This window comes from Rhododendron vialii, chromosome 8a, assembly GCF_030253575.1.
Source record: "Rhododendron vialii isolate Sample 1 chromosome 8a, ASM3025357v1".
Lineage (NCBI taxonomy): Eukaryota > Viridiplantae > Streptophyta > Magnoliopsida > Ericales > Ericaceae > Rhododendron > Rhododendron vialii.
This window is the reverse complement of record NC_080564.1, coordinates 29,814,818-29,839,803: the sequence shown is the minus strand read 5'-3', so window position 1 is coordinate 29,839,803 and position 24,986 is coordinate 29,814,818. Positions and strand designations below refer to the sequence as shown.

The window sequence follows — 24,986 nt, the reverse complement described above, 5'->3', positions numbered from 1 at the left end:
TTGATAATACTCTTACATCTCAACAAAATGAAAATAAACTTGGGCTGACAAATTTTCAACCAAAAGAAATATGTTTATTTTAGGAAAATAATATTGGCACTTCAAAAATTAATGCAGACACTCTAAAAAATAAAGGAAATTGGCTTTGGAATTACATTGATTTTGGAGTGCCTGCATCAATTTTTGGAGTGCTAATATTATTTCCTTTATTTTATATAGAACTCTCTACACAAACAATTTAGGAAATTGATATTCGCGCTTCCTTTTTTGATGCAACTTCACGTTGAAAGTAGAGCACCTGCATAAAAAAAAGAGCGCGAATATCAATTTCCACAATTTATTTACCCGTTCTACCAATTAAGTTAGGAGGCATTTTTTTGAAAATGGAATTACTAGGCAAATTCGTAGTTCATCATACTATCGAACTCCTGATTTTACTTTACGTGCACCAAGCAAAACTCCCCCGCTCCCCTGAGTCCCTCCCCCCAACAAAAAAAAAAAAACGTAATCCAGAAAAGGAAAAAACCTGAGTTAAAAAAAAAAGAAGGATATATTTTTTTTCCTATATATACGTGCATATATATTTCACTTTAATATCCTCTCTGTCTCTTTAATTGATCTCTCTCTCTCTCTCTCACACACACACACAGTTTCTCTCTCTAGCTTCCAAGGGAGAGAGGCCGAACTAACTTATCAGACATGGTCTCGACGAGACGAAGTGGATCCATCTCCGGAAACAACAGCAAGAGATCGTCCTCGTCGGATGACAAATCCTCGTCCCCCAAGCGCCAGAAGGTCAGCCGTCGATTCTCTCTCTCTCTCTCTCTCTCTCTCTCTCTCTCACACACACACACACACACACACACACCCTCCTCCTTATTTATATATTTCTTTTGGGGCATTTTCTTGAAAGGCTGTGTTTTTCCGATTGAAAAAAAGTTCTTTTTGTCGAATTTCAGGTCGACAACGGAAGCGCGTCGGAGAAATCGACGCAGGCGGAGAATTCCAAAGAGTTGAGCTCCCCGCCGCCGGCTGATCCGCCCGAATGCGGCGCCGTTGATCCGCCGACGGTCGACGATGACGGCGGCGGCGAAGCGGTGAAGGAGGAGGCGGCGCAGGCGGTTTCGGTGGCGACCCCGATCGCTGAAGGTATATAAGTGGATTCTTTTCTGTACGTGTATGATGTATATCCTGTGTTGAAGTCCGTAACTTTAATTTGGCCCCACTAGCGGATGGTGGGATGGGTCCGAGGATTACTAGTCGAGGTGTGCGTAAATTGGCCTGAACAAGTTAGTCATAAAAAGTACATATGTATACTGTATTGAAGTGTTCGGTTGTAGTTTTGATATTTTGTGATATATCCTGTGTTGAAGTCCATAACTTTAATTTGGCCCCTCTAGTGGACGGTGTGATTGGTCCAAGGACTACTAGTCGAGGTGTGCGGAAGCTGGCAGGACACATGAGTTATCAAGAAATATATATGTATGCTGTATTCTTGAGTTGTAAGTTTGATTTTTTGTGAGACTGAGTTGAGTTGTTGTTTTGGAGGTTCTTCGCCTGTTGTGGATAAACCAAGGAGTTCTTTCTCTTCATGGACGGCTTATCAGAAGCAGAACCCGAGTTTCGAAACTTCAACTCCTTGGTGTAGGCTTTTGTCGCAGTATGCACAGGTTTGAAGCTTATAAAAAAATTGATCTTTTTTGTTTTGTGGTTGTCACAGTCCGTTTTGTATGCAAGTTATAAAGATGCAATTTTTTTAGTTGTTTGTTGTTGAGGTTGTCTGTGTGCATAAACTGGCCGTTTATCCAACTGCAGAATTCGAATGTTTCGATTTGCATATCAAACTTCACAGTTGGTGCGAGCAGACACACGAATCTTGTACTGAAAGACCAAACCAATAGTGCAATTTTATGTGTGATCAAGAACGCGCAGGTACTTCTTGATGTCAAGATTTATTGGTGGACATATTGGTTTAGTATTTCTTGATGCCAAGATTTGTGGATTCAACTTTGGTTGGCAGATATAAGCAGATGTTGATTCTATACGATAGTCTATTTCATATGTTTCTTTTTTTGCCTTTTGAAACTCTAGCGTATGTGTTCAGTTTGTACTAATTGTTTGTGGAAATGATCAGCGTGAAGGAACTTCGGTTGCCCTTCTTGAAAGCAGGGGTAGTAAGGGATCTGTGCAAGTAAATGGGAAGATTATTAAGAAGGGAACCAGCTGTGTCCTCAATTCTGGCGATGAAGTCGTTTTTGGTCTTTCAGGGAACCATGCTTATGTATCCATCACTTCAGTTCTGTGCGCCTTTTTGTTTGGTTATAAATTTTTCTTGGGAGCTCTCTCTACTTATTTTACTCCTTGATGTCTTCTACTGTGCTGTGCGTATGCATTGATTCACATAAGACGTTTCCTTAATTCTACTCCATATAGATTTTCCAACAACTATCGAGTGAGGTTGTCAAGGCCCCCTCGTCAGTCGGCGGTACAGAGGTTCAGAGTAAAGTGGGTAAATTGATGCACGTCGAAAGGCGGGCAGGGGATCCTTCAGCTGTGGCGGGGGCTTCTATATTGGCATCTCTTTCAAGCCTGAGGCAAGATTTGTCACGATTGAAGTCTACTGCTCAGTCGACTGGTAAAGCGCTTCAAGGGGCTGAGTTGCCACCTCTTCCCATAGTGCATGACAGTATGGAGGTTGATCTTGATGGCCTGGAAGTCAACTCAACGACAGATGCTGAGAGTGATAAAGCTGCTGACATTGGAGCAACAAGCAAGATGCTTTCTATTGATGCCAACCTAGACTCTGGCATGGAGGCAGGCAATGTAATGCATCTTGTGCTTAATTGTTTGCAGAAGTCTTTATTGTTTTGTGACCTCGTTTTCAGTAAAAAGTTTCTATAAGCAGGTATTTGAAGAAAGAAACGAGTGGACCAGGGATTCATTGCCAGCATCAACATCTGGTATGTCTTTGAGATGTGCAGCATTCAAAGAAGACATCCATGCAGGGATTATTGATGGCAAAGAAATAGAAGTTTCGTTTGAAGATTTCCCATATTATCTAAGGTATGAATTTTTTTCCCTTACAGCAGTAGTGTTTGTCATGTCTCGGCAACTATAATGTCTGTTGGAGTTGTCTTACACATTCGTCTAGTAATATAGCAACATCAAGTCACAGAGAAATTAGTAAAACAGGAAAGGTAAGGTTTTTAACATCTTATTTTGATTCTTTATATTATATGGCACACAACTTTTCAAAGCACTCTTTCCAAGCAAGTCTCAAATAAATAAATTTGACCTTGGCCTTGATACTGTTCTGTCTGAGACTTGCAGATATGTGGATGATGATTTTTGAAATGTTGATTCAATTTCTAATATAGATGACGTGTGAGAAGTTTTATTATGTATTTGTGCAAGGAAAAAGGTGATACTAAGAGCTGCATTTTGCTTTTGGCTTGCCTTTTGGTGTATGGAATCTAGGGGTGGCAAATTGAACCCAAACCCATTAATCAACCCAAACCCACCCACTAAAAAATAGGCCCAACCCAACCTATTTATTAGTTGGGTCAGAATGGGTCCAACCCATCTAACCCATTTATTAATTGGGTTTAATTGGGTCTCAATTGGGTCAACTTAAATGACCCAATAAGTCATGAATATAACCCATTAGTGAGCCTCCTTGAACTCTGGCTGAAACTCAGGATCTCCTCCTCTCCCCAACCTTCCTCTCAGGCTCTCAGCCAATGTTCTAAAAGTCGCTCGGCGTTCGTCGCTCGGTCCACCACCTTCGAGCTTCGAGACCTATTAATCGCCGATTAATCGGCTTGTAGCAATTAGTCGGGTTTTTATTTATTTATATATAAATACTCCCCAATGACAACTCTCATAAAAAATTAAACATTCATCTATCAATCCAACATCAATCGTTTTTCAAATATGACATAGAAATCTCTCCTTTACAGAAAACTGTTAACATGATTATAACACCAACTGGTATTGGTATGGGCCGTTCATTTATTAGTCACTTACCAATTATAATAACTTTATTTATATACACCAAACAATACTACACTTCGTGTTAAGATTTAATAAAAAATATTACTACACTTTGTTTCCAGAATCACTAACGTGTCAATATGGGTGTGGGCTTTTAAAAAAAAAACACTAATGTTCGAGGTCGGTGGAGACGTGGAGTGAGAGGAGATCTCGAATTTGAGAGAAAGAGAGGCGATAGGCGGCTCGGAAATCTCGTGTTTTACACAGAGATATGACAGGTGACTCTGAGATCGATCAATCGATGACTGGGTGTTGAACAAGCCCTAAATACTGTGATTCAAAACCCTTAAACTGGTATGAGTATATAACAGTTACACCCCTTGATTTTCCAAAATTGTAGATTTTACCCTTATTAATCGCCGATAGCCGACTAATCGCCCATTAACCGATTAATCTACTTATCGCTGCTAGACGCCGACTGACTAATCGCCGTTTAATCGCCGACTAACTCCGATTAACCTCCTGACCTACTAATTCAACCTTCGAGGCATTAATCTAATCGGTTAGGCCAAATTTCCGATTAATCGCCGATTAATCGGCGATTAAATCCTTCTTTTAGAACACTGCTCTCAGCTCCTCAACCTCCTCCTCAACTCGGTGTCGGACCTCTCCAGCTCCCCTGCCCAGCTCACAGAGCCGGGGCGATCTCCTCCGCCGGGGCGTCGTTAAACAATTTCTTGTAAAACCACAAGTACATCAAAATCAGGATGAATCTTCTGTGAGACGGGTGATTCTCACTCTTTTGTTTTTCCCCTTCCAATTTTTGTGGCCTCCCAAATAATTGATAAGTATTCTAGAATTTTTTTTGGATCACGAATATGTAATGTAGATTGAAGAAGAGATTTCATCTTGAAGCACTGTTCTCTCTCTTTCTCTCTCTCTCTCAAAAACACATATTGATATTACCCTTTCATGTTAGTATTTCCTGGTTGATGAATTCAAAATCAAATAATTGGGGAAGTCAATCAGGTAGGAGTCAGGAGTGTTTTGTGGGTTTGTTGTTGGTTGTCGGAGAGTTCGGCCAAGGAGAGGAGAGATGGGGGTGGGTTGGGGTCTGATCTGTATGTATAGATAGATTTCTGAGAGAGAAACAGGTTTTGAGTTTTTTTTGTCTGGTCAAAATAATAATAATAATAATGTACAAGGGTAATATGGTCATTTCAATGTACATGAACATTTTATTTATTTTAAAATTTTAAAAATATATATGTAAATGGGTTAATGGGCGGGTCGGGTTTAGTTTTAAATAAATGAGTCGGGTTGAGTATGGGTAATTGAACTCATAATTAATGGGTTCTAAATGGGTCATTGACCCATTAAAGACCCAACCCACTTACAACTTACCCAATTTGGCCCAAATCCGCCCATTTGACACCCCTAATGGAATCTGAGGACGCTATGTCTTTCGTCCTTCCTAGGCTTCGTTGTGTCATACAGATGAAGTTTGGTGGTGGACTACATGAGGTTTTTGAACATCGCCATTATATTCTCGAGAGGTTGTCTGCCGTGGGTAGGTGTAGACTGTTGTGGCCTGGCCTATCAGTTGTATATGTTTTACATTAGCATGGGTTGTTTTTAAAGTAAAAGAAAAGAGAGGGATGCTTTGGAAGATTGATGTTTGAAGTGAAGTGGATCCTGGGGCAAACTATTCTCTAAGGTTTTTTCGTTGCTTGCAAGGCAACACATGGAGATCCTGATGTTCACGCCAAAAAAACCCACTTCCAACCTGATGTTTTGGTGCACTCCATCGATAAGTAATGGCATGTGTTGTATTTGGTAGTTTGTGAGATATTTGGATTTATAGAAAGGCATCCAATGTTTGGAAAACTGCCATCTTTTTTTCTCGTTGGTTCAAAGGATAGGAATATCTGTTTTCCCAAGGAGTGGAGTTTCCATTGCTAAGACGAAGTCAGACTATTAAGTTCTTTATTTGCTTCAAATAAAGGGAGGCAAAAAGCTGTTCAGCTAGCTCGTTGGACTTAATAGATAGTCTGGATTGCAAGTTTTGATAGTTATGTCTTTTCATTGACGATTAGATATTTTGAGGAGTTTGCTTTATGCTGTGTATATGCGAGGCATGTCCCTCTCTTCGGCATCCATTCATTGGAGTTTCCCTCTAAAAGATGGATTTTAGATGTCATAAATTACATGGAGAATGGTTGATACCGTATATGCAGTAGAAGAAAGATCGGCATGTGATCTCCTTGTCATAGAAATGGCAAACATTAAAATTGACTTGAAAGTGATGCGTGCAATGGTTTGTGTAAAAAGGTTCATTGGCATATGAACAACTATGGAATTATGAAATCCAAGAGTTTAGACAATTCGTTGGTGGAAGAACTTGTGGAACTTCCCTCCAATTCCTCGGTGGAAGACTTCAGGATGGTTTTGCAGTGGTGGTCCTATTTCATCAAGCAACCTGAGAGAGGCTAACAAATGCAGTGATCATCTTGCAGACATGTGGTTAATAGGAATGATGAACTTGTGGTGCGGGAATATCCTCTTGCCGAAATGAGGGCATTGTTGGATGCGACGTTGCTGAGAATTTGAGGGACTTTAGCTTCTTGTTCTTTTCCGTTAGAGTACCTAGAAAAATAAGAGAATAACTTCAAACACACTTTTTCTAAAAAACAAGAACTCAAGAGTTAAAATATAACTTAGAATTTAGTGCACAAGATAACTTATAGAGTAGTTATAGAAAATATCATTAATATTTGGAACCTAATATGGCACACTAAAGCAACTCCTTAAATTAACGAAACCAACCCATAACGATTCAAGGTGGGAGATGTTATAGAAAAAGATTGAACGTGGGTATTGTGTATGTTGAATTATCTAAGAAGCATCCTTAATGGGTCCAATTACTATGGCAATCAACTATAGAGTTTCCTAGCAAAACTGATCCTGTTTTTATCAGTGAAAGTCAGTATTGTTAGAGTAGTTAGATTAGTACCTTGGAAGACTTACTTTCTCGTGGCACATAAGTGCACTCCTAATGCCATTGGGTCAAACGCCTCTTGGCTAGCAAAAATGATCATTACTCCTCATTTGATGCTAAATTATAATGCCAACCCCTTAACCCACTGCCGGAGCTCTCTCACGTTTTAGTGACATCTAAACCACAAACAACAATGATTTGGCGCTAAGCAAGTAAAATATTTGTAAGCTGGTCATATATATTCCTCCTCCATAATTTTTATTTCTCTCTTTTGCTTCATGGAAAAATGAGGTTCATATTTCCATGGCATTACCTTCTCCATTGAGATTTAGTGTAGTGAATGTCAGGTGACCGAATCTCTTATTCCTGTAGTGATGTGATTTCTCTGTTTTTGTAGATATTTCACAGTTTATGTTTTTATGTCTAATTTGATTTGTGGATTAGTTTGCTGGGATGTTTTTGTGTGTAATTTGAACAAAGTGGTCTAGCAAACTTTAATTGTTACAGGTTTTGTAGATGTAGTTTGTTAGTTTGTTTATGTGTTGATTCAAGTTAACCGATGGATATACTTGAGCTATTCTTTTTTACGTAGTTGGAATTTTGCGAATGGGCCCTTGGCCTTCAAGAGGTTAAAGGGAACTGGATAATTTGTTGAATACCGATTTCGAGACGTGCTTGAAGGCACGGGAATGCACTAGTGAAAATACATAATATGATACTAGTATGTATAGCTACATATAGATATACTAGTGCTAGCCCGTGCCTATGGCACTACGCATCCCGGTTGAAAGGGGATGGCAATCGTGTGATTTAGGTGAAAACCACGGGCACTTAACCGGGAAGTGGGAGGATGCACTACAGCCTTTGGATCAAATGAATCTAAGCCGTTCCAACAACTTGTCCCCACACCCTTCTGTTTTATGTTAGAGATAAATCGACACCAAACGGTCCACTTCAGTTCTAACTTCTAACCATGGTTTTAAAGTTGAGAACCAAGAATCTAACGAAAATTATCGGTTCTTATTTTTCAAAACCATAACCAGGCCACTGAAATGTAGAACCATACCAAATAAGACTGTTTGGATCTGTTTAGCGGTTACTTTGGGTTTCTTGGACACCCATACAAGCAATACTCATCATAATAGAACACTATACAAAAATTTGCCGAAAAGGTAAGTTCATGTCTAGACGTATGTGATAGATGTATGAGCGAGGAATGCATACCCCAAACTGCAGGGAAATGTTCACAAATTTGAGCATGCTTTAGGATCAAGTGGAACTTAAAATCCAAGTTCCAGTAAAAGGCCTCTTAATAGGACCCTAGAATATTAATAAGAAGGAAAAAGCAAAATTTAAGACATGGCCGCTTCAAAATCATCGAACTAGCATAAGTAAATGCAGTAAAAATAATAAACAATTATATTTACTTTAGGAATTAGATTTTAGTGTTAAATTGGTAACGCTATTGATAGACATTGTCTCACATTCATTGGTTATGGCTTTCAAATCTTGTACATGAGCCTTGGCGGTCTCTTCACTCATTGCCATGTGGTTTTGACTTAGATGCTTTGACATGTTATCTGAGTTAGGCTTTTGGACACTTTGGGTAGGACTCTCATCATTGGTTCTCCCTCTGTCTGTGCCAGGATTGCACTTCATTTCATCTTGATCCTATGTTGCGAATTCATTGTTCGATTCTCCACTTGTGAGTCCAGAGTCCCACATGTGGGGGAATATTAGAGCTTTTCCCACATTTAATTATGACCTCCAAAACTAGTCTACAAGTCTAGGGGCCTCTCTACTCATTGCCTATTGGTTTTGAATTGGATGGTTCGACAATTGTAGTAATGACTAGGGCAAACTTCACTTATACCCCGTGGTTAGGGTCATGTGCGGATACAACCCCTCACCTTCCAACTTTATACCACGATCAACCTTTAAAGTTCAGGGACGCATCAGGTTTTGTTCATTTAGGTATTTTGACTCATCTCATGCTCAGTATTTTGTAATTTTAGGTATTCAAGTATTCGTTATGTTGATGATTGCTTTGTTGTCTGCAATCATTTTCGTCGGTTCTTTGCACTTTGCAATTATTTTCCTAGATTATTTGCCAGTGATAGTTCATTATTGTCAGCATTTTGCTGCATCTTTGAGCAATATACATCTAAATAAATACTTTTTGTTGTGGTGTTGTTTGTTTAGTACTGTGAATACCCAAGAATTGTCTATTTCTTATGTCCATTCTTTGGCTGCTTGATGGTACATTGACAATGGGAATTTCACTGGCATATTGCTGAAATTGGTATCTTGTTTTCATTTTTGCCCCCCTTGCAGTGAAAACACAAAAAGTGTGTTGATTGCAGCGTCGTACATACACTTGAAACACAGAGAACAAGTGAAATACACCTCTGAATTTCCTACCGTGAACCCCAGGATTTTGCTTTCTGGTCCTGCAGGTTAGTGAGTTTGTTGAAGTGATTACTTATTTGTGGAATGTGATTCTTTACTTGAAAGAGTGGTGCTCAAAGACCAAGTTTCAAATCTGTATCTTTTTCCCCTTGGCAGGATCGGAGATATATCAGGAGATGTTAGCCAAGGCACTTGCCAGATACTTTGGGGCCAAATTGCTTATTTTTGATAGCCATTCGTTCTTGGGTGTAAGATAACTATCTCTGAAACTGTTTTTAAAAGAAGATTATCTTCTTTATTTAATTGTTTTCATCGTGGCATATGGAGAATCAGTTCCCTGTGATAACCTGATTTGGAAGTTCTTTGTTCATTTAGGTATCTTTACGATATTCATGGTTAGGAGCCTGCTCACTAGTCACGAAAAAGTAAAGACTAATAGGAACTGTCATCGTCTATGGTTTGCTGTAGGGTTTATCATCGAAGGAAGCAGAGCTACTGAAGGAGGGATATAATGCAGAAAAATCTGGCAATATTGACAAGCTAAATGCTGGAGCAACTGACCTTGCTACAAGCATGGATCCTTCAGCAATTGAAGCAGATATGCCTAGCCCTTCAACTGTTCCCTCCAATGGCATGGAGTCCCAACCAAAAGTGGAAAATGACTCTGTACCCTCTTCTTCTGGTGCATCTAGGAGTCCTTTGTTGAAAACAGGTACGGTGATTCAGGTTTTATGTTAGGATACTTTTATTGTACAATTTTCAACCTCTACTACTTGTGTGCCACAAAAAATAAAATACTGGAACTGTGTTATACCTTTAGTACTGGCTCAATAGTTTTTGTTTTATCATTATGAAACTTACAGGCGACAAAGTAAGATTCATGGGTTCTGGTTCCGGCAGCTTATATTCAACAGCATCACCTTTGAGGTATTATTTTACAATGATTTCTTTTCATTAGCTTCTGTTTTTCCTTTCCCTTTTTCTTTTCCACCTTAGAAGTCAAAGCACGTTGTTTTTTTTTTTTTGCGCATGAGAAAAACTGTTTTTTTTTGCGCATGAGAAAAACTTGAAACAGGCATTTGACTCTAAACTTTCAGATGATTCAAATAACAGTTTGTCATTTTTCACTTCTCACGAGGATGGCCACCTTCTGTGATGCAGGATGGTTAAGGAAAATAAATAAAGGAAGATAAATCCCTAGGCATCCCTAGACATCCATGTGCCTAAGGAAGTTATGATATCCCTGCATCAAAACCATAATCAAACTCAAATATTTCATCAGCTGACTGAATAGAAAGAGTAGAGCTTTCTAAATAGGCTCTTGAAAAGATAACAAAAAGATAAACATAACCTAGAATCTTTGAAAGTATAATTCCTATAAAACCTAAGACCACTAAGTAAAATCTTATCTAAAGAGATAATGATAACATAAATCAATATCCTCCAAGATCAAATACGAAAGCTTGTGGGGCCCACGGAGTACTCTTTCCCGTTCCCTACAATCCGTTTCTTGTTCTTGTGGTCAATCTTCTTGAAGTGACCATAGTTGTCAAAGGCGAGAGGCGCCTCAAGGCAATGGATTGTTTCCTTGACTGGTGGGAGGAGAGGCGACTTGAATAAAACTCTGCCTTGGCGAGAAAGTCATGAGAGTCGAGAAAGGCTCACCTCTTTCAAATTCAATCACAACCGTAGGAAATAGGTTTAAGTTGTTACCTAAAGTGATTCAGTCATCAGTCCACAATCTGTCCCTCCTCTCTCAGACGGTACTAAACAGGTTATCAAACTCCTCTCTCTCGATTTCATCTCTCTCGACCCTCTGTATCTCTCTATCCTCTGTCTTTCTTGATCTCATCCCTAACTCGGAACCCCCCTTCTCTCTAACAACGATTGATACTCTGCAACAGATTCATCTCTCTCTCTCTCTCTACACAACAGATTTCCTCCTTAGAATGAATAGAAGGCCAAGTATGATTATTACTTGCTTTAATTATATTTCAAATGTTGAATGCTTGCGTTTTGTTGATTTTGACGTTTAGTTCTTCTATCTGCTAGAATTGTTGACTATTTGACATTTGGTGGATGTTTTATGGATCTTTTGGATGGTACACTTTCTAAGATTCATTGGCTTAGTGTTTATTATTTGAAGTATTTGTGTGCTATTTTTTCTATTTTTCTCGCTTAGGTTCGCCTCCCTTCGAAAAGGCCTTCGCCTCGCCTCTCGTCTCTCGCCTAGACCGCGGCAGACTTTCTCGCCTCGGTGCGCCTTTCGCCCTTGACAACTATTGAAGAGTGCTATAAATCTTTTCTCGGCTTGCTTCTAATTCTCCACCCTTAATCTATTTTTGTTCTCTCGTTTCTTGGTGCAATGTGTTTTACATTCATAGAAAGTCTCTAATGAATTATGATGCATGCTGAAAGATTTAATTTTGTTTACAGTGTCCCTCTTTCCTGTCTTTTTCCAGTGTAATGTGGTATTTACCATGATCTTGCAGTTGTTTAGACTTGTAAATTATACTTTCAGGGGGCCAACTTTTGGAAATCGAGGGAAGGTTGTACTACCATTTGACGATAATCCCTCGTCAAAAATTGGTGTGAGATTTGATAAACTCATACCAGATGGGGTTGACCTTGGGGGTCTCTGCGAGGGAGGTCACGGATTCTTCTGCAATGGTAATGACTTAATCTGCTGTTGTTTTGCATGTAGTCTGTCATTGTGCTTTCTACATCATTCTCAGAATTTCTGATGATCTCTTTGTCTGTGTCTCTTTGACTCTCTCTCCAGTTAATGATCTTCGTCTCGAACCTTCGGGGGCGGAAGATCTGGACAAGTTACTCATCAACACATTATTTGAGGTTGGCTTGTGATTATTTGGAATAGCTGCGTTTTATTTGTGTTTCAGCTTAATGCTTAGCAGCAACTCGTTAGTTTCTCTCATGGACCACTTCTTCTCTTACACTCTTATGCAGGCTGTGAGTAATGAGAGCAGAAATTCTCCTTTCATTCTGTTCATGAAAGAAGCAGAGAAGTCCATTGTAGGGAATTCAGAATCATACACAACATTTAAAAGCAGGCTTGAGAAACTGCCTGATAACACTGTTATTATTGGCTCTCACACTCAGGCTGACAACCGTAAGGAAAAGGTACTTATGGTCTGATTTCAACAAGTTGCATGTTGTGGTGACATTAGTTTCGTTTCCATTTTATATGATGCTATGTTTTAGATCAAACAGTATCAGCTGAGAACTCTCTTGGCTTCTTTTGGTTATGAAGTCCATTTACTTACATACAAAAAGAAGTTTCTTACTCTTACTTTTATTGGCAAAGGTGAGTATTTACCTGCATGAGAGTCGAGCTTAAATCACATGACAAAGTCTTTGCATTTTTGGTCCTATTGGGAGTTGACATGGCATAAGGAAAATTAAATTGGTGGTAACTTGTAAATATATGTTCAAATAGGATTTAAAAGGTTTTGATCCAAAAAATAGAACTTCAAATGATGAGAAAAGGCACAGAATCAGAATCAGATATTTACAATCAGATAGATCTCAGCAACACAACTTCCGAATTGGTTGCCAATTTCTTTTGACATGTGGACTGGAAGAAGAGATCGAAATCTGTGTTTTAATTACAGAAATGACTAACAAGGACATACTGAAGTTATAATTATTTTCTCCCTCCCCACCAAAAAAATGGGTATAGAGTAGAACCTTCTGTGTGTGCCACAATGCTACTCTTCTCCATCCTAACATCGTCTGATACTATTTCCTTCGCTCAAGGTGCTTTTGTGAGGAGGCGTCATGTGATGGAATATAAAGTGTGTGAATATGAAGTGTGGAATATAAAGTATGTGAATAGTCATCACCTTTTAAAGTGGATTTTGAGAGAGCCTATGAACATGTCGAACGGATTTCTGGATTAGGCGTCGCCCAGAAAGGGGTTTGGGTCTTGATGGAGGTGGATCAGGGGTGCTTCTCTTCTCGCAGTGTGTTGGCCATGGTTAATGGAAAAGCGAGGAAGAGTTCAAGATTACTAAGAGTCTAAGGAAAGCTGATCCGTTGTTCCCCTTTTTTGGTTTGCTTTGATAGCAAAGGGAGGATGGTCGACATGGTTCAGGAGATGGGCCTTGTTGATGGGTTTGGTCTAGGGAGGAGTAGGGTTTGTGTGTCTCAGCTAGAGTTTTTTCAAGGGTGGAATCTAAGCTAGTTAATTTGCTATCGATTTTAAGGGTTTTGGAGATTGTTTCGGGCAGTAAGGTTAACATGTCATTACTTCAATGCCAAAAATAACAAAAAAGCCTTCTTTCAAATTCAGAGATGTGATAGTAGCAAAACATGCTTTAAGCTTTACGGCCCGTTTGGATGTGGGGAAAGAATTGGGGGTATTAGTTGATAAGGGGATAAGATAGTAGGGGGATTAGTTAATAAGGGATGATCCACATTGATGTGATGTTTATGGAGGGGGTATTAAATAGTAGGTTGTTTGGATGAGGTATTAAATAGTACTTCGTTTTGATGGAGGATTAATAGGGGGTATAAGGAATGGTGGATGATGTAAAAAGCTGTTAAATGACTATTTTGCCCTTGTGCAGTAGTAAATTAGATTATTCATTAAATTAAATATATAATTGTGAAATTCAACTTTTTTTTTTTTTTTTCACACATGATTAATCAAAAATTATTTAACTAATATAATACTTATATAAAATAAATAAAATATTAACGTTTCGTTTTTTATATGCTTTATTATATTTATGTTATACTTTTAAAAATTATGAAATTTTAAAATGTTAAATTACATACCTATTATTTGGATAAAATAAATTCAGTTTAAAGAGGTTGAAATTTTTTTTTTAACTATATTTTTTAATATATAAACTGGCTAAAGAGGTTGAAAAATTAAGTGTTCCAAATTTCAATACGTTTGAATCGGTGGAAAGATTTTAGTTTTTTGATCATTTTATACTAAATGGTCATAATTAAATTTTGACTCTATGACTCGTTGATTAGGCCTAAGAGATATTTGATTCTACAACTTTCTTAGGACTAATCAATGAGAGCCCTAAAGCCAAAATTAAATTATGACCATTTAGGATAAAATGATAAAAAACTAAAATCTTTCCACCGATTCAAATGGATTGAAATTTGGAACACTTAATTTTTTTCTCGGCTTTTCCCACATCAAGCCTTACAGTGTTCATTTTAATTTTTTTCTGGTCAAAGTGTTCTTTTTGAGATGGGTCAAACTGTTCATTTTACTAATTGATTAGTGGTGGGGCACTTTCCTTTGTTATTTTCTTTGTTCTTACCGCCAAAGCCAGAGAGAGAGAGAGAGAGAGAGCGCGCGCGGCTGGCAGCGGCAGCAGGAGGAGAAGAAGAAGAGAGAACGGCTATGACACACTCCCTCTCTCCGATCCCTGGTGAATGTCACGACCAGATTAGTCCTCCCTCTCTCCGATCTACTGTTCTGTTTCTTCCTGTTCTTGTTTCGTTGTTCATTATCGAACTCAGGCGGGTTGGGGGTTGGGGGAGGGGGATAAAGAGGGGTAAAATCGTCCAATTTGCAGGGGTATTGGGGGATAACTTGATAACACCTCAAATCCCATCCATAACTTAGACCCCTGAATCCCCCCTTCTTCGGTCTTAGTTAAGGAGGAGGATAAACCAGTACCCCTCAGTTTGTGGCATCCAAACGGGGGTAAAGCGTGGGGTCCAAGGTCTTATACAGGGGTGAAAACTAATCCCTCCTCCTATGGACACATCCAAATGGGCCCTTAGTTAAATAGATTATAGTGTTGACCGGTGTCTTTGGATGTCCAATTCTACATCTTCTGCTTATGTATCTGTGCCCCCAGTTGGCAATAGTCATAGAGTGGAGTCTTTTGGGGTTCATTGAGAGAGTTATTAAGACGTGGGAGTTTGGGAGAGTTCTATGTTCTCTACGGAGGGAGGTACATTTTAGTGAAGTCTGTTTTGTCTAGCATGCTTCGTAATTATTTTTCTTTGTTTGAAATTGCAATTCTTACAAGATTGAGAAGATGACGTTGCTACTTTTTAGAAGGTAGTACGAAGGAAGAAGGATCATATGGTAAATATGGTCTCTCTTCTCAAAGATGGAGCGAATCTTGCAGTTGTAAACACTCTGTCAAGGAAGTTTGCTCTTCTTTGTTAGTGGTTATGGAGATTCTCCTTGGAGAGTAATTCATTATTGCATTTCGTAATTAAATGCTACGAGGTCCAGGCTAAGAGTTAGGATTCTCTTGTGGTTGATCGGTGTGACTGTTGATCTCCATAGAGTTTGTATCCCAAAGCTTTCCTCTTTTTTCCTCTTTTCATTATTAAAGATGGGTAAAAGTGAGATTGTTGGGTTTGGGGAGGATGTTTTAGTAGGTGATTGTATCTTTAATGTTTTGATCCGTCATGCGTATCGATTGTTTTGTATGTGTCATGTTTCTATTGCTCCTATGAAGTCTAAACCCCGAATCGAGTGAAAAGGTGTTTTTGTTTGTCATTTTTCATGATTTTCCTTGAATCCGAATGTTGGTGATGGTTGGGTGTCAACATTTCACCCCTTAAAGCTATTCTCTTGTTAATCTTTTTTTTTACATGATGGTTGCCGATAAAGATGTTTCTCATTTCGTCATCGTATAACAATTTGGGAAGCGATTATGTCTTGCAGTGTTATTTATGTTGTCTTTGACTTATAATAATCCATGAGTACGCCGTTTTCATAAGGAGGAGACCAAATCACTATTTTGTCCTCGATGGCATGTCACGTGTAGTAGGAGTGAGGAATCTTTGGATTACTTATTATTGATTACCATTTTCGTCTCTGTGGCATCAAGCATTTCAAAATGTGAATGCTTGTTGGCTCTGGCACTTGCTCCCAAATGCTAGTGATCAATCTTGGGGGTTTTGGATGCAAAGAAAATAGCGAAAGTTTTATGGATATGCATTTTTAGCTTTTCATTCTTTTGGGTTTTCGGTTGGAGTGCAATGCAAATGTTCTTGAGGGTAAATTTGATGACATTGATTCTGTGTGTGAGAGAGTGCATTGTATGTCTTCCTTTAGGGCATCAATTCCTTGGATTAATTATGTTGTTCTCTTGTGTTGGTTGGCATCAAGTATGGTCAGCACATGATTAGGTCAACGTGTTGGTGCCAACCTAGTAAGGATAATCATTTTTTGACTATGATGCTTTTCCCCCTCCATCCCCTTTTAACTACTTGTAATAGTTGCTCGAGATAATAAAATTCCTTTTCTTTGATCAAAAAGTTCCTAGGATTGATGCCCAAAAGGAATTAGAGACTTCGTTTAATTTGGTCCTTTCTTCTGTATTTTTCTTCGGTGAATATTTGTCCACAGTATATTGTAAATTTTTTTTTTTTTGATGATTAATGAAATTGTTTTTCTTTCCAATTGAAGAAAACCAGTTATTACGACTGTCTTCTGTCTCATTTCATTGGCGAATCGTTCATTTGTGATTTGGGAAGTCCTAGACTTTTGAGAGGGAGTATTGTCCTGTTGCACAATATTTTGCAGTCATAGAAGTAGGCGTATCTTGGAGTGATATGGACCTTGGACGTTCTATGCTCCAGGTTCTAACCTGAATCATCTTTCTTTTTGCCTCTCTAGCAGAGAGCATGGCTTAAGCCTCAAATACATTAAGGCTAGACGTTTTGGGGACAAACACAATCTGACAATCATCTAGTGGCTCGCCTGAGATCATCTTTCTAATTGATTTCCATCTTATGTTGCAGTCGCACCCTGGTGGTTTGCTTTTCACAAAATTTGGCAGCAACCAAACGGCTCTTCTTGATTTGGCTTTCCCGGTACTCTATTTGCTCTTTCACACTTGTCTTTCCCCTTAATGTTTTCTAGTGGAGAATTGGATGCTTGATTTCTATTTTTTCCTTGTTCATTTAGTGTCCATTTAATGTTTTGACAGTTAATCTTTTTCTTATTTTTTATTTTCTACTGTTCCCTTTTTACTGTTTCCATCAGTTTCCGGCATTCGATGCATACTATTGGTAGTCCTGTTTGTATGGGAGTGAGATCTTGTTACATAGAGTGGAATGAAGTTATCTTTTGAATACATAATTCTGGTTTGTCCAAACATTAACTGTGGATTCTCTATCTCTGTGTATCCTTTGTCCTTTGTCCTCGTGTCAATTGACATTTCTTCTCTTCCTGGTTCCTTCGTTTGGGGACAGAAATGATGACAATTAGCTTTCCTGGGGCTGTTTACTCCCTTTGGCCTATGAGATACCTTCTTTTCTCCTTTCTTCTTGTTTTTCACTCTTTGATTCTTTTTTCTGTTTATTAGATCTCTTCAATTTCCTTACCGCCCTGTTTGATATCTGAGATTGGGCTGGGGACTTGATTATTAATCAGGTGGGCCCTTTAATATTATGTTTGTTGTTCACTTTGTGGGTTGGACTAGCAGTCTAATTGGACCAGCACTTTATGGGTACCAGGTATTTTTAGTCCTGTCCCTCCGTATTAGAATTGGTTGACTTTATTGCTCGTGATTTTTAACCTTAATGACAGGATTTTAACTAGATGTGTACTCCTCCGTCTTAGTACTTTTTTGAGAATCCATCTATTTCAAGAGACATAATCATTACACCTCAAAAAGTGAAAATTCCAAAATTGCCCTTTAATTTTAAAACAATAGGAGCTATTACTCTACTTTAAAAGAGAAGGACAAAAAAGGATTTACCAACAAAAAAGGACAAAAATGGAAATTTATCAACTTTTTCTATTTGACTTGTTAGAATGAACATCTATTAATGAGACATCCAAAATTAGAAAGGTGGACCAAAGTTATGGGATGGAGGGAGTGTTATCCAATTATCTGTAGTAGCCCTAAACATAACAAACACCAGTCCACCACAGTGGACCTAGGGTTTTGGCTTCAGCAGTTGACGTCATAAACATCACTGAATGTGCTCTCTCTCTCTCTCTCTCTCTCTCTCTCTCTCTCCATGTATATTGATGCGTACGTATGTCAGTTTTTGGCACGTGAAACCAATCTGTGTGGTAAATTTTCTAACTAAAACCACTTTATTGTGATATATGTATGAATATTTTCTCTATAATTTTTGGACTTCTCCATCTTCTTCTCCACCTGTAGATTATACTATTGATTGTGCATGTTTATGTGGTTTATATACAACCCGACTTCCAATTTTTAAGAATGACTTACAATTTTGTACACCATCCAATTGGGTGAAATTTGCTATCCAAAACACAGGTAGGGCCCACAGGGGCAGTATTGGAAATTCAATATTAAATTTCACCCTACTTGTGCAAAACAAACATATTAATAATTCCATCTTCTAATCTGATGCAAACCAAACAAAAAGGGTGAACTAACACCCTTCATTGTTAATTCTACTTGTTACCAATCCCAGTCTCCATCTCGTTAACAATCCTACCAAAACTACAACGGTTATCAAACGGGGCCATGCAATGCAAACACTGAGAGATTAGCTCCATTTCTTCTGGCTTTTTTACAAGTTTTTGAAGGGGTGGACTTTTGCAAGTGGTTACTGGTTAGGGATGCTTTTTACAATGTTTTTCAGCATGTTTCCGTGAACGTTCCCATTTTGTTTCGAGATTAGTCCCTATTTCATCTTTTCTGCTGCCATTTCTGCCATCCATCCCTCACTTCAGCTTGCCATTTTGGTGATTGCGGTTAAAAGAGTGTTTATAATGAGTTAACACTTACGAGAGAGGGCACATAGTGCATCAGTTTTCTTTTATTCCGTTTTTACTTAGTTCATTTTTGCAGTTATGATAAGAATCATGTTACGGTTGATGTTTACTTGAAGTTCACTGAAGTGATAATCTTCACTCGTTTGTATCACATATATTAATGAGCTTTTTATAGTTTTCAATTCTTCACTTCTTCGGGTCCTAGGCATTTTCTGGATTGTCTTATCTAGTTTTTGAGTATGCAAGGCATCCCTGTCGTATAGTCGTTGTGTTTGATTTCATTGGTTCTCCAGGTGTGCATGCTTCTCTTAGACTTCCTGTGCAGAGACTTATCGCTGTACTTTGCTTCTTCCAGGATAGTTTTGGGAGACTCCATGAGAGGGGGAAGGAGATTCCCAAGGCCACTAAGCTTCTAACAAAACTTTTCCCAAATAAAGTAATGATTCACATGCCTCAGGTGCGTCCTTGCTTTCTTGACAAATCTCTTGGCCTTTGGTTTCTGCAATCGATAATGGTGGCTGGTTATATGTGACTGCAGGATGAGGCTCTTCTTGCAAGCTGGAAGCAACAATTGGACAAAGATGCTGAGACCCTTAAAATGAAGGGAAATCTGAATCACCTGCGCACAGTGAGCATTTCTTCTATAATTGGATGTGCACTGCAACTATTAAGCAGTAATTTTCTTTACAGCATCGCCGACGAGAGAAAACCAGAATAATGGGGATCTAGGGAATAGATCATGCTTAATGGGGGATATTTTATCCAGTCCGATGGTAGACTGATCATGTGGCCTCCAGAAAGAATCGCAGCCGTGATTTCTTCACTTAATGATCTCGCGGCCACCAAATAGAACTTGTGGCCGCCACTTCGGGGAAGCGGCCGCACGGTCTTTATACCAGCAGACAATTTGACAGTATACCAAACAGAAGGAAGTGAAGGATAGAAATGATACTAAAACACATAAAACATTAGCTTGATGGCCCTTCCACCTTGACTCCCTCATGATCCATCCCGCGCATAATGTGCCACTATGGCAGTAAACATCAGCTTGGTCTCCATTAGAATTACGCATCTAGTAATCATCACCAACTGAAAATTTGAGTGGCACACATTGGCACTCCAAATCGTCTCACGAGGAGCAAAACGTGGTAAAAAATAGTACTGCCTCCATCCCTAAATAAGTGTCCGGCCTGCAAACCCAGGCCTTTAAAAAGATGCATTTTTTTCGTTTAAAAATTCTAATTTTTTTCACAACTTAAAAGAACTGTTTTCTGAAAAAAACTTGTTTTTAAAAAAAATGAAAAATACATCTTTTTAAAGGTCTAGGTTTGCGGGCCGGACACTTATTTAGGGACGGAGAGTGTAAAAACAAGGGTTAGTAAGGAAGCACTCCTGGACGATGAATGTACGGATTTCATAGCAACAGGAGGCCTAAGCAAGTTACAAACTTAAACTTCAATGCTTCGTTTTTAGACAGTTTGATGCTTAGAGATGCCACATTTATAGATTTATTGATCTGTTGTCTAAATCTAGGTCCTGAGTCGGACTGGGATGGAATGTGATGGACTTGACACATTGTGCATCAAGGACCAAACGCTTACAAATGAAAGTATGTTTGACTTTTGTCGCATTGAAAATCCTGTATTGCCCTTTTAAATGAATAATCCCTCAGTAAGCAATAAGTTGGTAAAATTATGGTTTTGCATGTACTGAAGGTGTGGAGAAGGTAATAGGGTGGGCTTTGAGCCATCATTTAATGCAGAACCCTGAAGCTGATGCCGATGCAAGGCTTGTTTTGTCCAGTGAGAGGTAATAGTAATCTTGCCATGCATCTTATTTTGTCCAGTGGAGTATTTGTTACTTTATCGGAAACAAGCCAATGACAGTGACATGTCATTTCTGGCAGCATCCAGTACGGGATTGGAATTCTACAGGCTATCCAGAATGAATCCAAGAGCTTGAAGAAGTCTCTAAAGGTAGTGTTGGCCTTGTTAATGCTAGAAGTACGCTTTTAAAACATGTACTAATAAAGGAAATTTTTTCTTTGAAGCATTCTATGTTTCTTTCCTATTTGTTACTGATGTATTAAGGGATTTGCTAAATATCAGGATGTTGTGACCGAAAATGAATTTGAGAAAAGGCTTCTAGCTGATGTTATTCCACCTAGTGACATTGGAGTTACATTTGATGATATTGGAGCTCTTGAAAAAGTCAAGGACACATTAAAGGAGTTGGTGATGCTTCCTTTACAGAGGCCTGAGCTTTTCTGCAAGGGTCAATTAACGAAGGTTTCACATGTTTCCTTTTTGGCATTGATTGTGGTGCTTTAGCTTGAAGAATAGTGTATGCCATAACGTATTATGGTTTTCATTTCCTTACAAATACTTTTTGTCATAATGCTATTCAATTATCTCTATTGGCTCATCTGGTGGCTTCTATATTACAGCTACAAATATTGAATTTGAAAACTATTTTCCAGACCTTATTCTGTAGTCTTTGTTCTATTATCTGAAAGGGGTAGAGGACAAATCGACAGCTAACTGCTTTAGATAATGAACCCTTTTTCTTGTAATCTTTGTTCTATTATCTGAAAGGGGTAGAGTTCACAAACAACAAACTACAAGAAAATAGTTCATTTCTAAAGCAGTTAATTGTCTGATATTTTTGACAGTTTTACTATCGTGTTCCTGTAACCATGGATTTTGCTGTTCCTTTCTAAACAATGTCTGCTCAAGGTTTATACTTGTCCTATGTTGGGACTTGGACCCTCCACATTTTCTTGTATGAGCGTAGCACCCTATTCTTCCCCAAATGCAGTGTCATAAAAGAAAGAAAAGTCTAACATAAAGTTCAACTTCAAGCTTATCGACTCGACTTTACACTTCAATGCACTCTAATAGAAATGCCAAGTTTTATAATTATTGTTAAGCTTCCATATTTAGAAATGTTCTATGGCCACGTTTGTTCATTTGGGTCTAGTTCTTTTCCTGTATTTCTTTTTTGGTGGCCCTTTTGAAATTCTGAATCTTCCCGTCTGTTATTCAAGAGACTATTCTTGTGACAATGTAATTCTTTGATTTGCAGCCATGCAAGGGTATACTTTTATTTGGCCCCCCTGGAACAGGAAAGACAATGCTCGCAAAGGCTGTGGCCACCGAAGCTGGTGCTAACTTCATCAATATTTCTATGTCGAGCATCACATCCAAAGTTAGTATTGAGATCAGGCCAGTGAATATCTTCACTGATTGCACCTTATATTTTCCAACTCAATTCTATCTCCATCTTTCTTACTGCAGTGGTTTGGCGAGGGTGAAAAATATGTGAAAGCTGTTTTCTCACTGGCTAGTAAAATTGCCCCCAGCGTCATATTTGTTGACGAAGTATGATGTTTGACTGTACTTTTGATATTTTTTTTATCTTGATTTGCATCGTTATTGAATCTGATATCTGCTCGTTATCTCAAAGGTTGATAGCATGTTGGGCCGGAGGGAGAATCCAGGGGAGCACGAGGCCATGCGTAAGATGAAAAATGAATTTATGGTGAATTGGGATGGCTTAAGGACAAAAGATACAGAACGAGTTCTGGTACTTGCAGCTACAAACAGGCCATTTGACCTTGATGAGGCTGTCATCAGAAGGCTGCCAAGGAGGTAAAAGAGCACTTCAAATGGGGCTCAGGACTTGAACATGCCATCTTATTTCTGCTCCCATTTCTTAGGTTTTAGGTATAGGCTGTATAGCTGATGCCGTTGTTCTTGTGGTGTGTTTCCCCATAGATTAATGGTCAACCTGCCAGACGCTCCAAATAGAGCAAAGATCTTGAAAGTGATCCTAGCAAAAGAGGACTTGTCTCCTGATGTTGATTTTGATTCAATTGCAAGTATAACAGAAGGATATTCTGGAAGTGACCTCAAGGTATTACCATTTAGTTTCTCTCCTTCTTGACCAAAAAAAAAATGCTATTAGTCTATGTGTGGAATGTTTCTGCCTTCTTAAAAGTATTTATCTCTTGTACTTTTCAGAACCTTTGTGTAACTGCTGCCCATTGCCCAATCAGAGAGATTTTGGAAAAGGAAAAGAAGGTTTGTTTCATTTATTCAATGAGCATCTTATTAACCTAGAAAGAGACGATACCTGTGTGTTGCGGTGACAGGAATTCTACTTCTGCCTAAGAGTTGGCGATCATCAATCCTCAGCAATGTGTTTTGAATGTTCTTCTTTTGACTGGGATCAGGAAGTTTTGTAGTAGTTTTATCAAAGGGAAAAAAAAAAAGATTTTCTCATTAGACCGGACTCTTACAAGAAGTTTCTTTCGTAAGTTGTGGAACAAACATCTGATTTGATAGCCATTCACAATCCTTTCTTCCTATGTCCAATTATAGACGCGGATCATTCTGTTTCCTTGTGTTTGCGTGTGTTTCTATGCAGCAGAGTCACTTCCTTTCTGAAAGGTATTCTATAACGATCTAATAATTAATATGCAAACTGAACTAATGACAGGAGCGAGCTGCAGCACTGGCAGAAGGAAAGCCCCCTCCATCTTTAAGTGGAAGTGCTGACATCCGTCCTTTAAATATGGACGACTTCAAATCTGCTCACGAACGGGTAAAAGAGGGAACAACAAAAAAGCAACAAATTTACATATAGTCTGTTTAATCATTTTATGCTATTCTTTAGTTTTTTATATTTCATTTTTCTTGACCGTCCTTTACCGGATGTTATACTAGGTTTGTGCAAGTGTTTCATCTGAGTCCGTAAACATGACCGAGCTCCAACAATGGAATGAACTATATGGTGAAGGGGGTTCTAGAAGGAAGCAGGCTCTCAGCTATTTCATGTGAATGCTTTATCATCTGTACAAATGGTTCTCTCTCCCCCGATTCTGTACTTTGTCCATGTCCTAAAGGCCAAGCTAAGTTGCTGCTCTTTAGGGGCTGCCGCGAAGCCATTTTGTCTGCGAAATTTTAGTATAGGTTTCTTAAGTTGTGTTTGTATTGTTAATTTAGTTCTTGGGATGGTTGGTATGAAGGTGGCGTAGCGCTTGGCTTCGCTGCTTTTGTTTTGTTTTCTCCCCATCTCCTTATTGTCGCAATGTGAAGAGGACTGTGCTTTAATGTAGTTATAAACCGAAAAGGGAAAAGAATGGTTAACCTTCTGCATAAGATCTGTAGTTCAATTCTTTTATGGTTATTTGTCAGAATCATACAATAAGAAATTCTGCATGGTTATGGTCTCTGGTTTTCATAGTTTCCAAATGTTCATTTGAATTGATGTTTGAGTTATATGTGTATCGCATTATTTACGCATGAGCATTTAGAATATGGATTTTTTCCCAATTGGCGTGAGAGCCTAATCTAATGTAGGTAGTAGGGGTTGTGGGTTTTGGGTTTTAGAGCAAAGGATCTGAGACCGGCAACCCCTCACCTGTTTCGGATCTCAAGAGACACTTCAACCCCAATTACGAAGGTCAAAGGACACTCTCTGTCTTGCACGATCTTTACACACACACAAACACAGACACACACGCTTAGGGGGTGTTTGGCCATCTCATTATTGCATTATTGCTGGTTTCTCATTTTTACTGTTTGGGTGTAATTTGGTTTCTTCACTAGGCAAATGACATTCTATCGACTTGATCTTTGGTCGAGCTGCTGTGCTCGTTAAGTTCTACAAAATGAACAGTTTGGATCACATTTTCAAGCTTCGAACAAGACCTATGCAAAGAGCACAACAGAATTAAGTTATAAATTCCCATAAATGGAGGTTAATAGAGTAAAAAGAGGCCAGTGTAGAAACCAATTTACCATGTGAAATTGGAGTAGTAATTTTAAAGACAGACAGAAAATACTACATGGGAGCAAATGGGAG

At 38.7% G+C, this 24,986-nt stretch overlaps 1 protein-coding gene across 2 annotated transcripts; it reads left to right on the top strand.

Annotated features, from left to right (window-relative positions):
* The first annotated feature begins 600 nt into the window (after nt 1-600).
* Nucleotides 601-24,351, top strand: LOC131335150 (uncharacterized). 2 transcript variants are annotated; one of them, XM_058370382.1, is made up of 29 exons: nt 601-795; nt 960-1,149; nt 1,549-1,670; nt 1,816-1,932; nt 2,135-2,281; nt 2,434-2,823; nt 2,906-3,063; nt 9,326-9,447; nt 9,557-9,648; nt 9,869-10,112; nt 10,264-10,327; nt 11,583-11,657; nt 11,922-12,070; nt 12,183-12,253; nt 12,368-12,541; nt 17,159-17,230; nt 19,474-19,575; nt 19,657-19,746; nt 20,652-20,727; nt 20,834-20,927; nt 21,025-21,094; nt 21,227-21,406; nt 22,203-22,325; nt 22,415-22,498; nt 22,584-22,768; nt 22,895-23,033; nt 23,141-23,200; nt 23,619-23,723; nt 23,846-24,351. In XM_058370382.1, the coding sequence occupies exons 1-29, from the start codon at nt 700-702 to the stop codon at nt 23,957-23,959; spliced, it is 3,705 nt and encodes a 1,234-aa protein (XP_058226365.1). In that variant the 5' UTR covers nt 601-699; the 3' UTR covers nt 23,960-24,351. The 2 variants fall into 2 exon arrangements, with proteins under 2 accessions (XP_058226365.1, XP_058226366.1); XM_058370383.1 differs by lacking the exon at nt 11,583-11,657.
* The last annotated feature ends 635 nt before the right edge of the window (nt 24,352-24,986 follow it).